Genomic DNA, 12,512 nt, shown 5'->3' with positions numbered 1-12,512 from the left:
ATGGCAGCCAACCAGGCTCTGCCATCCCTGGGATTCTCCAGGCAAGAACACTGGAATGGGTTGCCATTTCCTTCTCCAGTGCATGAAAGTGAAAGTGAAGTCACTCAGTCGTGTCCAGCTCTCTGCGACCCTACCAGGCTCCTCCGTCCATGGGATTTTCCAGGCAAGAGTACTGGAGTGGGGTGCCATTGCCTTCTTTAGGTACCCTGAAATCTCTCTAAGTTCTGTCTCTCCTCAAGATAGATCTTTGGATAAAAAATGTTCACCTGACTCTTCTCTTTTCTCTCTACCTCCCCCAAATCCACACACTTTTCTGGGCTAGAAAATATGAGCTTTTGTCTCTCAACACATCATGTCCTGTGTTTCCTTTGCAGAAGCTGAATAACTGAGATTTTACAGCAGACAGTATTGTCTTCCCTATACTATAATCAAACTCTATGTTCCTTCTAATCAAAGCTATTGAAAGATTAATCTAGTCCTTCTCTCTCCCTATCTTTCCCTTTATCTCTGTCTTTCTTTCTCTCCATAACTCCTGAGATGCAGACCAATTTTATGCCAATATACATCCATTAATAATACTATCTCTCTCTTCTCAGTGCTTGGACTCAGAGGCTATAAACAAATATTACTTGTGTATAGGGGAGCATTATCTCTGTTCTAAAATATTTATTAACTAGATGAAAAAAATGAGTGGTGGGATGTATGCCCAAACAAGTACTATGGAATTAATTGTATCCTCTACCCATAACTTACATATGGAAGTCCCAATCCCCGGTACCTCAAAATGTAATTGTGTTCAAGGGCAAGGTCTTTAAAGAAGTAATTAAGTTAAAATGAGACCTTCATGGTCATCCTTAACCCAATACACCTGGTGCCCTTACAAGAAAAGGAAGAGACACAAAGGATTTTCATGTCCACAGGAGAAGTCAAGTGAGGACACAGAGAGAAATGTCACTTGCCAATGGAAAGAATTAGAAGAAACCAGATCTGCTGCCACCTTGATCTTGGATTTTTAACCTCCAGAATTGTGACAATATGAATTGCTGATTTTAAAACCACTCAGTCTGGTCTTTTCATAAGGCAGTTTGTAAAACTAAAACAAGAGGTATAACTGTGTTTTGGAATAAATTCAATGTTAAAAGTGAAGATGGATTTTGAACTACAGAAAGAATAGAAAAATTTGGAATCAGTATTGAAATCAAATCATTAAGACAAGGATATATGAAATTCCTAAACCTCTCTGGTTATCATAAATGTCCGTTTCTAACTGTAAAACAGAGAGGAGGCCCAGAAATCTGAATTTTAGCAAGCATCACATGTAATTAAGATTCTGATTATCTGGAGATTATAATTTGAAAAACACTGCTTCATGACACTCAAAATGTGTCAACAATGTAGTTGATGAAAAGTTAATGGAATGTGGCCACAAGAAAAATCTCATCATATTCCAAGAGGACCTGACAGGCCAATGAATTGGAATAATGTGCTATGATTGGTTTGGGGATTCTGGGGCAATCCTTAATGTTTATGCCTTTGTAGTCCCCAAAGAGATACAATGTGGTGGATGCTAATTAGGTGGGTAATAAAAACACTGAAATGACCTCCATTCTTCTCTCTAAATGTCTTCTCTATCAGCTTTTAAGAGTCCCAAATAGATGATTAACTCTTTACAATCCTACGCTAACACATAAAACTCCTCTTTAAGCTTAACCACCCTTTGCAGAAACTCATGTTCCCACAAAGGTACCAGAATGGACTAGTTTCTCCAGTTAGCTCCTTGAAGTCTAGGAACAAGAGAGAACTGAGGATGATTCAGAGGCAGGAAGAGGAAATGGAGTCCCTGAGTGTGGGCAGGAGTCAGGAGCATATGCGGTTACCTGGGACCGCAAGAATAAGCATCAACACAAAATATTTCCAAGAACTTGCTTTCCCAGACTTCTTTCTTCCCCTTTGGTGATAGGAAAATCATCAATTGAAAGATACATGCACCCACATATCCACTGCAGCACTATTTACAATATCAGCACATGGAAGCAACATAATGTCCATCAACAGAAGAATGGATAAAATACATGTGATACATATATACAATGGAATATTACTGAACAATAAAAGGGATGAAATAGTGTTATTTGCATAGACATGGATGACCTAGGGACTGACACAGAGTAGAGTAAAGTCAGTCAGAAGGAGAAAAACAGATATTGTATATTATCACTTATATGAGGAATCTAGAAAAATGATACAGATGAACTTATTTGCAAAGAAGAAATAGAGACGCAGACATAGAAAAAAAGCATATGGATACCAATGAGGGGAAGGAGAAGGTGGGATGAAATGGGAAATTGGAATTGATAACTCTACACTGCTCTGTATAAAATAGATACCTAGTGAAAAACCACTGTTTAGCACAGGGGACTCTACTCAATGCTCTGTGGTGACTTAAATAGGAACAAAATTTAAAAAAAAATAGTGGGATGTGTGTGTGTGTGTGTGCAGCTGATTCACTGTGCTGTACATCAGAAACTAACACAATACTCCAATAAAAATTAACTAAAAAATAGAATAAATAAAAATAAAAAGCCCCATTTAATGTTACATATGGTTTTACATTTACCCACATGCACACACATATACAAAAAAATTTTCATGACCCAGATAACCACGATATGTGTGATCACTCACCTAGAGCCAGACATCCTGAAATGCAAAGTCAAGTGGGCCTTAGGAAGCATCACTAGGAACAAAGCTAGCAGAGGTGATGGAACTCTACTTGAACTATTTCAAGAGTTGGTGATGGACAGGGAAGCCTGGTGTGCTGCCCTTGGGGTTACAAAGAGTCGGACACAACTGAGTGACTGAACTGAATTATCTCAGGGCAATAGAAACAAATTCTATCATGAATATAATTCACAGTTCAATAGTATTCTTAAAAAATGTTTTCATAAGATGTTTAAAAATAAAAGAACTGGATATTCATATTAAGGGTGATTATATGTATATTATATGCATATTTAATTTGGGGAAGTTTTGAATCTTAAGATCAGTGTTATCTTTCTATATAACACACAATTCAGGGGAATATAGATATATTTCATTTAAATTGGATGACATGGAACTTCCCTGGGTAAATGTAGAACTGTTACCATAGGTTAGTGTTGTGACTCTAACCTTGCTCCACTATGTTCATCAGTCCTTTTTCTGTAACTTTCTCTATATTATTTACATGTAGTTGTAAAATACATCGAACTGTATAATACATAATCACTGTATAATTAACCTGATGTTCACATTCACACACCAAGTCCACCAATAAATTATGAGATGATGAAATAAAAAAGAAAAGAAAAGAAAAGATGATGCTGTGAAAGTACTACACTCAATATGCCAGTAAATTTGGAAAACTCAGCAGTGGCCACAGGACTGGAAAAGGTCGGTTTTCATTCCAACCCCAAAGAATGGCAATGCCAAAGAATGCTCAAACTACTGCATAATTGCAATACTCCCATGCTAGCAAAGTAATGCTCAAAATCCTCTAAGCCAGGCTTCAACAGTATGTGAACTGTAAACTTCCAGATATTCAAGCTGAATTTAGAAAATGCAGAGGAACCAGAGATCAAATTGCCAACATCTGTTGGATCATCGAAAAAACAAGAGAGTTCCAGAAAAACATCTACTTCTGATTTATTGACTATGCCAAAGCCTTTGACTGCGTGGATCACAACATACTGTGGAAAATTCTGAAAGAGATGAGAATACAAGATCACCTCACCTGCCTCTTGAGAAATCTGTAGGCAGATCAGGAAGCAATAGTTTAGAACTGAACATGGAACAATAGACTGGTTCCAAATAGGGAAAGGAGTATTTCAAGGCTGTATATAGTCACCCTGCTTATTTAACTTGTATGCAGAGTACACCATGCAAAACGCCAGGCTGGATGAAACACAAGCTGGAATCAAGATTGCTGGGAGAAATAGCAATAACCTCAGATATGCAGATGACACCACCCTTATAGCATAAATTTAAGAACTAAAGATCCTCTTGATGAAAGTGAAAGAGGAGAGTGAAAAAGTTGGCTTAAAGCTCAACATTCAGAAAACGAAGATCATGGCATCTGGTCCCATCACTTCATGGCATATAGATGGGTAAACAATGGAAACAGTGAGAGACTTTATTTTCTTGAGCTCCAAAATCACTGCAGATGGTGATTGCAGCCATGAAATTAAAAGACTCTTGCTCATTGAAAGAAAAGCTATGACCAACCTAGACAGCATATTAAAAAGCAGAGCCATTACTTTCCCAACAAAGGTCCATCTAGTCAAAGCTATGGTTTTTCCAGTAGTCATGTATGGATGTGAGAGTTGAACTATAAAGAAAGCTGAGTGCTGAAGAATTGATGCTTTTGAACTGTGGTGTTGGAGAAGACTCTTGAGAGTCCCTTTGACTGCAAGGAAATCCAACCAGTCCATCCTAAAGGAAACCTACTCTGAATATTCATTGGAAGGACTGATGCTGAAGCTCCAACACTTTGGCCACCTGATGCGAAGAACTGACTCATTGGAAAAGACCCAGATCTGGGAAAGATTGAAAGCAGGAGGAGAAGGGGATGACAGAGGATGAGACAGTTGGATGGAATCACCAACTGGATGGACATGAGTTTGAGTAAGCTCTGGGAGTTGGTGATGGACAGGGAGGTCTGGTGTGCTGCAGTCCATGACATGACTGAGTGACTGAGATAAACTAAAGATGCACCCTTCACATTTGTTGTGCATAAACTATAGTTAGGATATGTCATTAACAAGGCACCATCACCTACACACACTGTGCTTCTGTGAAGTTGTGAGGGTTGTTCGAAATTTTCACCAGGTCTTTAAAATTAGTTACAGTGCATTAGATCCTCTGGGCTTCCCATCCAGATAGCTCAAGGGGACATACTCTTCTCTCTTTCTCTATCTCCAGGGTATGTGATAATGAGGGCTAGGGAACCAGTCCTAGTAGGAAATAGATTAAATATCCTTAAAAAGTTTGCAACGAGTCTCTCAGGCAGTTTCATAAAAATCAGGAAGTTAAGCATCCACCTTCCAGTGTCACCATGTCCTCAGAGCTTTGTGCTCTTTTGTAAGACCTGGAGTTTCTGGTATGTAAGGAGTCGTCACAATGAGCAGGTGTTTGGTGCCGAACTGTAGAACCAAGAAGAGGCCACCAAAGTCTCAGCCTGAGCTTTGGAGATAGAGAGGAGAGAAGGGACTGAAAGTGACAGGAATGGCTGTCAAGGGTGCCTGCCCAAGGGGGGTGACTGCTGCCATCAGATCTTGCTGATTTAGTAGGCAACATCAGGTCTGTGTTTAAGTTACTATAGATTCCATATCTACCTCTTAGCCTCAACACAAGGTTACAAGAGTCAGAGGTTATTTCCAAGAAGCAAAGAGTGGTAGGAAGTAATGTGATCCTCTGGAGAAAAGCTAGACTGTGATATAAAAGGACATTTCCTGGAATGACCACAGTGTATGACTAATGGAATTAGAAGCAATCACTGCAATTGTTTAAGTCCCTCTAGGAGTGATCTCCAAGCAGAGCAACTGGGGCAGAAAGGCCATCTGCTGAATCTGCCACCCACCTCTACCCTGGACAAATGACTTTTGTCCTGTCAGGAACAATGAAATTCTCAGCAAACCTGAGGATGAATACTCTAAAGATACTTTAAGAAGAACTTAGCATAGTCATCTTATTGAAATCTCTTCAGCCAATCTTTTCCAAGCAGAGATCTCCCGGCTTCACTATTCTGAATTTTGTTTTATGTCCAAGTTCCCTGCTCCCTTTTTTCCTCGTAAATCCTCTTTCTGATTCCTGTTCTGCTCTGCTTCCTTAAATTCTGAAGTACAAGCATTGATTCCAGAGTCGGTCTTGACTAAATGGAGGTAGGCACCCAGACCTTTGATATTTGTCTTTCTCATTTTTAATTTAATCTCTACCCGTTCCAAGCTGTCTCAGGCTGGATTTGTTAACCTAAACACTTCTGAATTTTCAGACTGTGCCTTGGAGTTCCAGAGATTTAAGCTTGAATCCCATTTCTGCTGCTGATTGGCTGTAAGACTTGAGACACATTACAAATTCTCTAAGCTTCTCTTGCCTTATTTGCCAATTGAGGTGACAATATTAACTTGCAAAGCTTTTTTAAGGTCTAAATGCTATTTCACTTGCCATGTTCTTTGTGCAGTGGCTGGCATATAGCAGATGTCCAAAAAAAGTGTTCTTTCTTCTTCACCATCCTACCTCATTTTCATGTTAAAATATTTTCTGCATTAGCTTTTATGAATTTCATTGTTAGCCACCATGTAAGTTACCTGTTACCACATAGCTTACTTGATATGTAAGTTTACCACAGCTCTTCTGAATTTACTTTGATAAATAATGTGCTGGGCACTGATCATAGCCAAAGAAGAAACTGAGGAACACTGAAAGTCAACCTGATCTTCAAGTGAACAGTGAGTTCATGGCACTGACTATTCATTTCATTGGTATTTGAAGCAAGAAAGAAAATGTCTGTGTATACAATTGTGTGTATTTCTCCAGGAAGTTTATTTATTAATTCAACTAAAGAGTCAGAACTTTTTTTTGAAGGTCCATTAAGCCTTGATTTCATGCTAGTTGCTGATAGTTGACAGTGTTGTATATAGCCATCATTTAGAGCTTGAAATCTAGAGAAAAATCAGATCTTGATTCAAATCCCATTTTGGCCATTTTACTTTTAGTTTGATCTTAGAAATGTCAGATTTTTCTAAGCCTCTGTTTCTTCATCCATAACATGGTACTGTTAATAGAACTTTATTCACAGATTTTTTTAAGGAGATAAAACATGCATGAAGTTAGTAACAGCTAGCTAAATAAAATTAAACTCTTATTCTTTCATAAAAAAAATTGCTGGGCACTTTCTGTGTACTAAGGTACCTTCTAAGCACTGTCTTGACGGAAGTCAACAAAGCAAAACCCTCACCCATTTTGAGTTCACATTGTAGTGGGATTAGTAGTGGAAAGATCAATGCCCTGGAAGTCGGGAGGCTAAAATTAACACACGGTTTCCACCCAGTAATATCCTCTTCTAAGTCTTCATCTTCTCATCGACAGAATAAGCCCTAGCATTGTTGCCTCTTGTTCTCTGGATGCACTTGGACTCTGCTTTGTGATTGGGGTCATGACCATGGTTGATGGTGTGCCAGGGTCTCCTCCCACCTAGGTTCACAGTAGTTGAATTCATAGACTTAGAAGGAATGGCAGTTTCTGACTATTTTGAGCATCAGAGCTTTGATTTCTTATCCCAGCAGCCAAGAGTAACTTTACAGACAGCCATTCCTGTACCCTCCAGTTCTCTCTGGAATTCTGTGAGCTGAGTATCATTTATGTGTTTTCTGGATCAAGCTAGGCTTCCAAAGTAGGAAGATCAAAGGAGAAAGTGAGAAGGTATCTAAGTTTACCAATTATACACAACTGGAAATAAAACAGAAAGAAGGCAGGAAAAAAGAGGGAAGGAAGGGAAGAGAAAAGGAAGGAAGGAGGAAGGGAGGGAAGAAAGGAAGAAAAAAGATAATGCAATAGGAAAGGAACTAAGAAGGAAAAGAAGAGAAGCTGGAAGAAAGGTTGAAATATTAGCGAGAGCCCCAGCAGGAAAGAGGCATATGAGGAAGTGTTTCTTTAAAGACCTACTCATAAGATGTAAATGAAATTAAGTGTAACAAATTTAGATATCTGCTACGGTGAATTATATGCACTGTAGTGAAGGTGTTTCACAACTCTTAGCCTGAAGAAGCAAGGCAAAACAATTTCAAAGAAAAGATTTTCTCTTCAAAACAAAAAAAAAAATGTTGAGAGGAAACCAGGGACCAGAAGGAAATGACCTCTGGAGGAGTTAAATCTATTTGATTCTAACCTTTCTCTTTAAAAAAAAAATATCTTCCCAGGTGCAGTCACTAGCTTTTCCTCAGTTCATTTCAGCAATTTGAAGGAACCCCAACCTTCCCCTTCCCTCCACACACAATGCCATTGAGGTCCCTGGAGAACAGCAGCAGCATGTCCTCTACCTTCCTGCTGAGTGGCATTCCTGGCCTGGAGCACATGCACACCTGGATCTCCATCCCACTGTGCTTCGTATACACAGTCTCCATCCTGGGAAACTGCACTATCATCTTTATCATTAAAACAGAGCCCTCGCTCCATGAGCCCATGTACCTCTTCCTGTCCATGCTGGCTCTGACTGACCTGGGGCTGTCTCTTTGCACCCTCCCTACAGTGCTGGGCATCTTTTGGGTTGGGGCACGAGACATTGGCCATGATGCCTGTTTTGCCCAGCTCTTTTTCATTCACTGCTTGTCCTTCCTGGAGTCCTCTGTACTCCTGTCTATGGCCTTTGACCGCTTTGTGGCCATTTGCCGCCCCTTGCACTATGCTTCTATTCTCACCAACACAGTCATTGGCAGGATCGGCCTGGCTTCTTTGGGTCGCAGTGTAGCACTCATTATTCCTTTACCTTTTATGCTCAAAAGATTCCCATATTGCGGCTCCCCAGTCCTCTCACATTCCTACTGCCTCCACCAGGAAGTGATGAAGTTGGCCTGTGCAGACATCAGAGCCAACAGCATTTACGGCATGTTTGTCATCGTTTCTACAGTGGGTATAGACTCACTGCTCATTCTCTTCTCCTATGCCCTGATCCTGCGCACTGTGCTGTCCATTGCATCCAGGGCCGAGAGGCTCAAAGCTCTTAACACCTGTGTTTCCCACATCTGTGCTGTGCTCCTTTTCTACACTCCCATGATTGGCCTGTCAGTCATCCACCGCTTTGGGAAGCAGGCACCTCATCTGGTCCAGGTGATTCTGGGCTTTGTGTATCTTCTCTTCCCTCCTCTGATGAATCCCATCGTCTACAGTGTGAAGACCAAACAGATCCGCGATCGTGTGACCCACGCCTTTTGTTTCTAGCTGGGTCTAATCTTGGAGGCACTGTTTTTGTAAATGTACCCTTACTCTTCTATTCTTTATAATATCTAATGTGCATGAAGTGGAATAGATTGTTATTTATTTACTGAACAAATAAGAAGTCACAGCTGTCATGGAACCCTCACTGTGTCATCAAGGAAATACATGGCAATATGACATGGTGGCTTGTACTTTCCAAAGAAGGCCACAGGGTTACATCTATCCCCAATTCTCTTCCAGAAATGCCTGAGTCCTCCATCAGGGGATGGAGTATGTAGCTTCTCCCCTTGTAACTAGGTCAAACTCAGCAGCTCAATGGATTGGCTGTTGAGGTAGCAATGCTATAAGACTTCTGAGGCTGAGTCATAAGAGGTGACATGTTACTCATTGATATTCACTCTCTTTCTCTCTCCCTCTTTTTCTGTCTCTCTTTCAATATGTATCTATAGCTCTCACTCAGTGCTTGCTTTTGAAACCTGGCCATCATACTGAGCAGAAGCTCAAACCACATGGAGAGGTCACATTTAGGTGTTTTAGCCAATAGACCCAGCTGAGGCCTCAGACTTGGTTGGATCATTATCAACTACTAGTGTCAATGAATCTTCAAATTATTCTAACACCAAACCTTCCTGTCTTTCCCACTTGCACCTGGTAAAACAACCAATGTTTTACCCAGCCCAAGTTGCAGATTTGTAAGTCAAATGAATATCTGTTTTTTTTTGTTTGTTGGTTTGTTTGTATGTATGTTTTTAAGACACTACCTTTTGGGATTCTTTGTTAACGATACGTTAACTGTGTTCCATATGTTAACTGTGTTAAAGTGAAAAATGTTTATATAGAAGCTAAAAGAAAGATATCTTCCTCCAGCTAGGGAAACAAGTGGAATGAAAGGTTTCCTTGAGTTGGCATAGGAGGCAGCCTTCGGGGATGTATTGAAGTTAGACAGGCAAACTGAAAAGTGATGGTCCAGCCTGAGAGAACAGCATTTGCTAACCTGACACAGAGATGAGAGAGAGGACACTGTCTTCAGGAAAATATCTGAAGTTGTTCTTATTGCCATTGTTCTTCCCTAGCAAGTCAGAGAAGAGTAGATAATGTGGGGGTGGGTGGTGGTAAGTGGACTGAGGTGGAGGCACTGACCCTATCGTGATGACCCAATGAACTAAAAGGAGAGAATTAGTTACACCCTCCTATTTGTGCACTGCAGCGCTACTACATTGCTCCATATTTTTTTTAATTGATCTTTTAAATAATACTTGTCAGAACAGTATTTGTAATTTTGACTTGGAGATATTTGCAAGGAAAGCAGGCCTGGATAAGATACAACCAAGGGTAGTTTTGAACATCTAGAGGGAAGCATGAGGATGTTGTGTTCCTGCATAGTTTTAGTTCAGAGTCTAGAAAGAGAGTGACAGAGGGCCAAGGACAGAATTCTCTACTAGGACCTCACGTGGAGCCTGTTCTCTCTCACTGGAAGTTAGTCTCATTCAAGGCTACCTATCCCATTTGGCATTTAACATTGGATGCATCATGTCCCACTGCCAACCAGTGCTTCATCCAGTCTGGCTTAAGAAAACTGTTTTCAGTGACAGCTATGTGGGAACCTTAGATGATATCACTTGAAAGATCCAAGATTTCTTATAGACAGCAAATAGAATATGTCCTTGAGTATCATGAGTGGTTTATGGATTGAACCCATTGCTCATGTGTTTCTCTCATTGTCAGGCAGGTTCTTTATCACTAGTTTCACTTAGGAAGCCCCCACAAAACTTCAAAACAACCACAAAGCCACTGCAAATACTGAAGCATACGTTACAACTCCACATCTGGAAACAATATGTATGTCATCTACAGGCAATTTCAGTCCTTCAGTGGGAGTCATGTTCTCTTCTATCTTATAATGAATTAAAGAGTTACTGTGATATACTAGTCAGTAAACTTGGAGTCAGTTTTGAGAAAGTTCTGGATTCTAACTGTGAACTTAGGAACTATTTCTATTAAAATGGATCTAACAATGTCTATCCCACAAGGCTTTTTACATAGTCCAAGTATTATATATATATATATATATATATATATATACACACACACATATATGTATATATATATATATATATGAAAGTTTCAAAACAAATCTTAGCATGTTTTTTAGCTTCAAATAAATTTTAGTTACTTTCATTCCTAAAACAAAGCCTAATGACACAGAATAAAACATACCATGGAGAATGTGTAATCAGTCAGAGAAGAAGCTCTGAAACAGCCCTGAGGTGAAGGAGAACCACTTCCTTCCAAAAAAACTGGAAAATTTCCCAAGGGGAATGTCCTAGCTGCTTCTTAAAGAACAAGCAGAATTTAAATAGACAAGACTCTGTGCTTTACTGTGCTTTGCTTAGTCATTCAGTCGGGTCCAACTCTTCACGACTGCATGGTCTGTACCCCACCAGGCTCCTCTGTCCATGGGATTTCCCAAGCAAGAATACTGGAGTGGGTTTCCATTTCCTTCTCCAGAGGATCTTCCCGACCGGGGAATTGAATGGGGCTCTCCTGCATTGCAGGCGGATTCTTTACCAGCTGAGCTACCAGGGAAGCCCAAACTGTGTGTGAAGGAATATTCCCTCAGTCCACAAGTATTTTTTGAGTGTGGGTTTTTTGTTTGTTTGTTTGTTTGTTTGTTTTTTTCCTAGGCAGAGTCTGCATCCTAGAAACACAGTGGGCAAAATATTAAAGAAAGACTTTGTTCTTGGTTTATTTATTTTTTTGTTTTATTTTTAATTGGAGGATAATTGCTTTATAGCATTGTGTTGGTTTCTGCCAAACATCATCATGAATCAGCCACAGGTATACCTATGTCCCCTCCCTCTTCACTATCCCTCCACCTCCTTCCCCATCACTCCCCTCTAGGTTGTTACGGAGCTGAGAGACACAGATAATAGAAAAATCAAAGGGTAACCATTTCAGACAGCACTCTGAAGGAAACCAAATGGGGGGGGGGGGTGTTCAATAAAATTCTAAATTATGTGAGACATGAAATTATTGAAAGGAAAAGCATTCCAAAAATGCAGAATAAATGTCAATGGTCTGGGGTGGGGAAAAAAACAAAGACAAGGAAAAAAAAAAAAAAACCCAAACGGAAAGGTTGTAGGAAAAACAAAAAGACCAGTGCCAGTATGGCTAAAGCTAAGTGAGTAAACATTAACCAGTGGAAAATTAGAAAGCAATAATTTGATATTGAATACAGGGGACAGGAATGCTAGGCAAAGCTGATGTTTTAAGGTCACTGTCAGAAAAGATTCCTTGATTTAGGCAACTGTGAGAGTTAAAAATGCTCTGAGGGACCTAAGATGAAGTCCTTTGTATCTACTATTGTAATTGTTAAACTTTGCAACGTATGTAACCCAGAAATGATGGGAAAAGGGAAGAAATGGACTGCACCTTTCTGTGAGAATTCTGAGGCTCAGACTCCTCTGAAAACATTTAAAAGTACCAAAATCTGGTTCACTCATACTATTTATAAATATTCCATCACTATTTGTCAAATTAAG

At 39.8% G+C, this 12,512-nt stretch overlaps 1 protein-coding gene across 1 annotated transcript; it reads left to right on the top strand.

Annotated features, from left to right (window-relative positions):
* LOC102180061 (olfactory receptor 51G2) lies at positions 8,010-9,010 on the top strand. Its single transcript, XM_005689826.2, has one exon. The coding sequence runs from the start codon at positions 8,032-8,034 to the stop codon at positions 8,971-8,973; it is 942 nt and encodes a 313-aa protein (XP_005689883.1). The 5' UTR covers positions 8,010-8,031; the 3' UTR covers positions 8,974-9,010.

The sequence above is a fragment of the Capra hircus genome, chromosome 15 (assembly GCF_001704415.2).
Source record: "Capra hircus breed San Clemente chromosome 15, ASM170441v1, whole genome shotgun sequence".
NCBI classification, from domain to species: domain Eukaryota; kingdom Metazoa; phylum Chordata; class Mammalia; order Artiodactyla; family Bovidae; genus Capra; species Capra hircus.
This window is presented reverse-complemented; position numbering and strand designations above follow the sequence as displayed.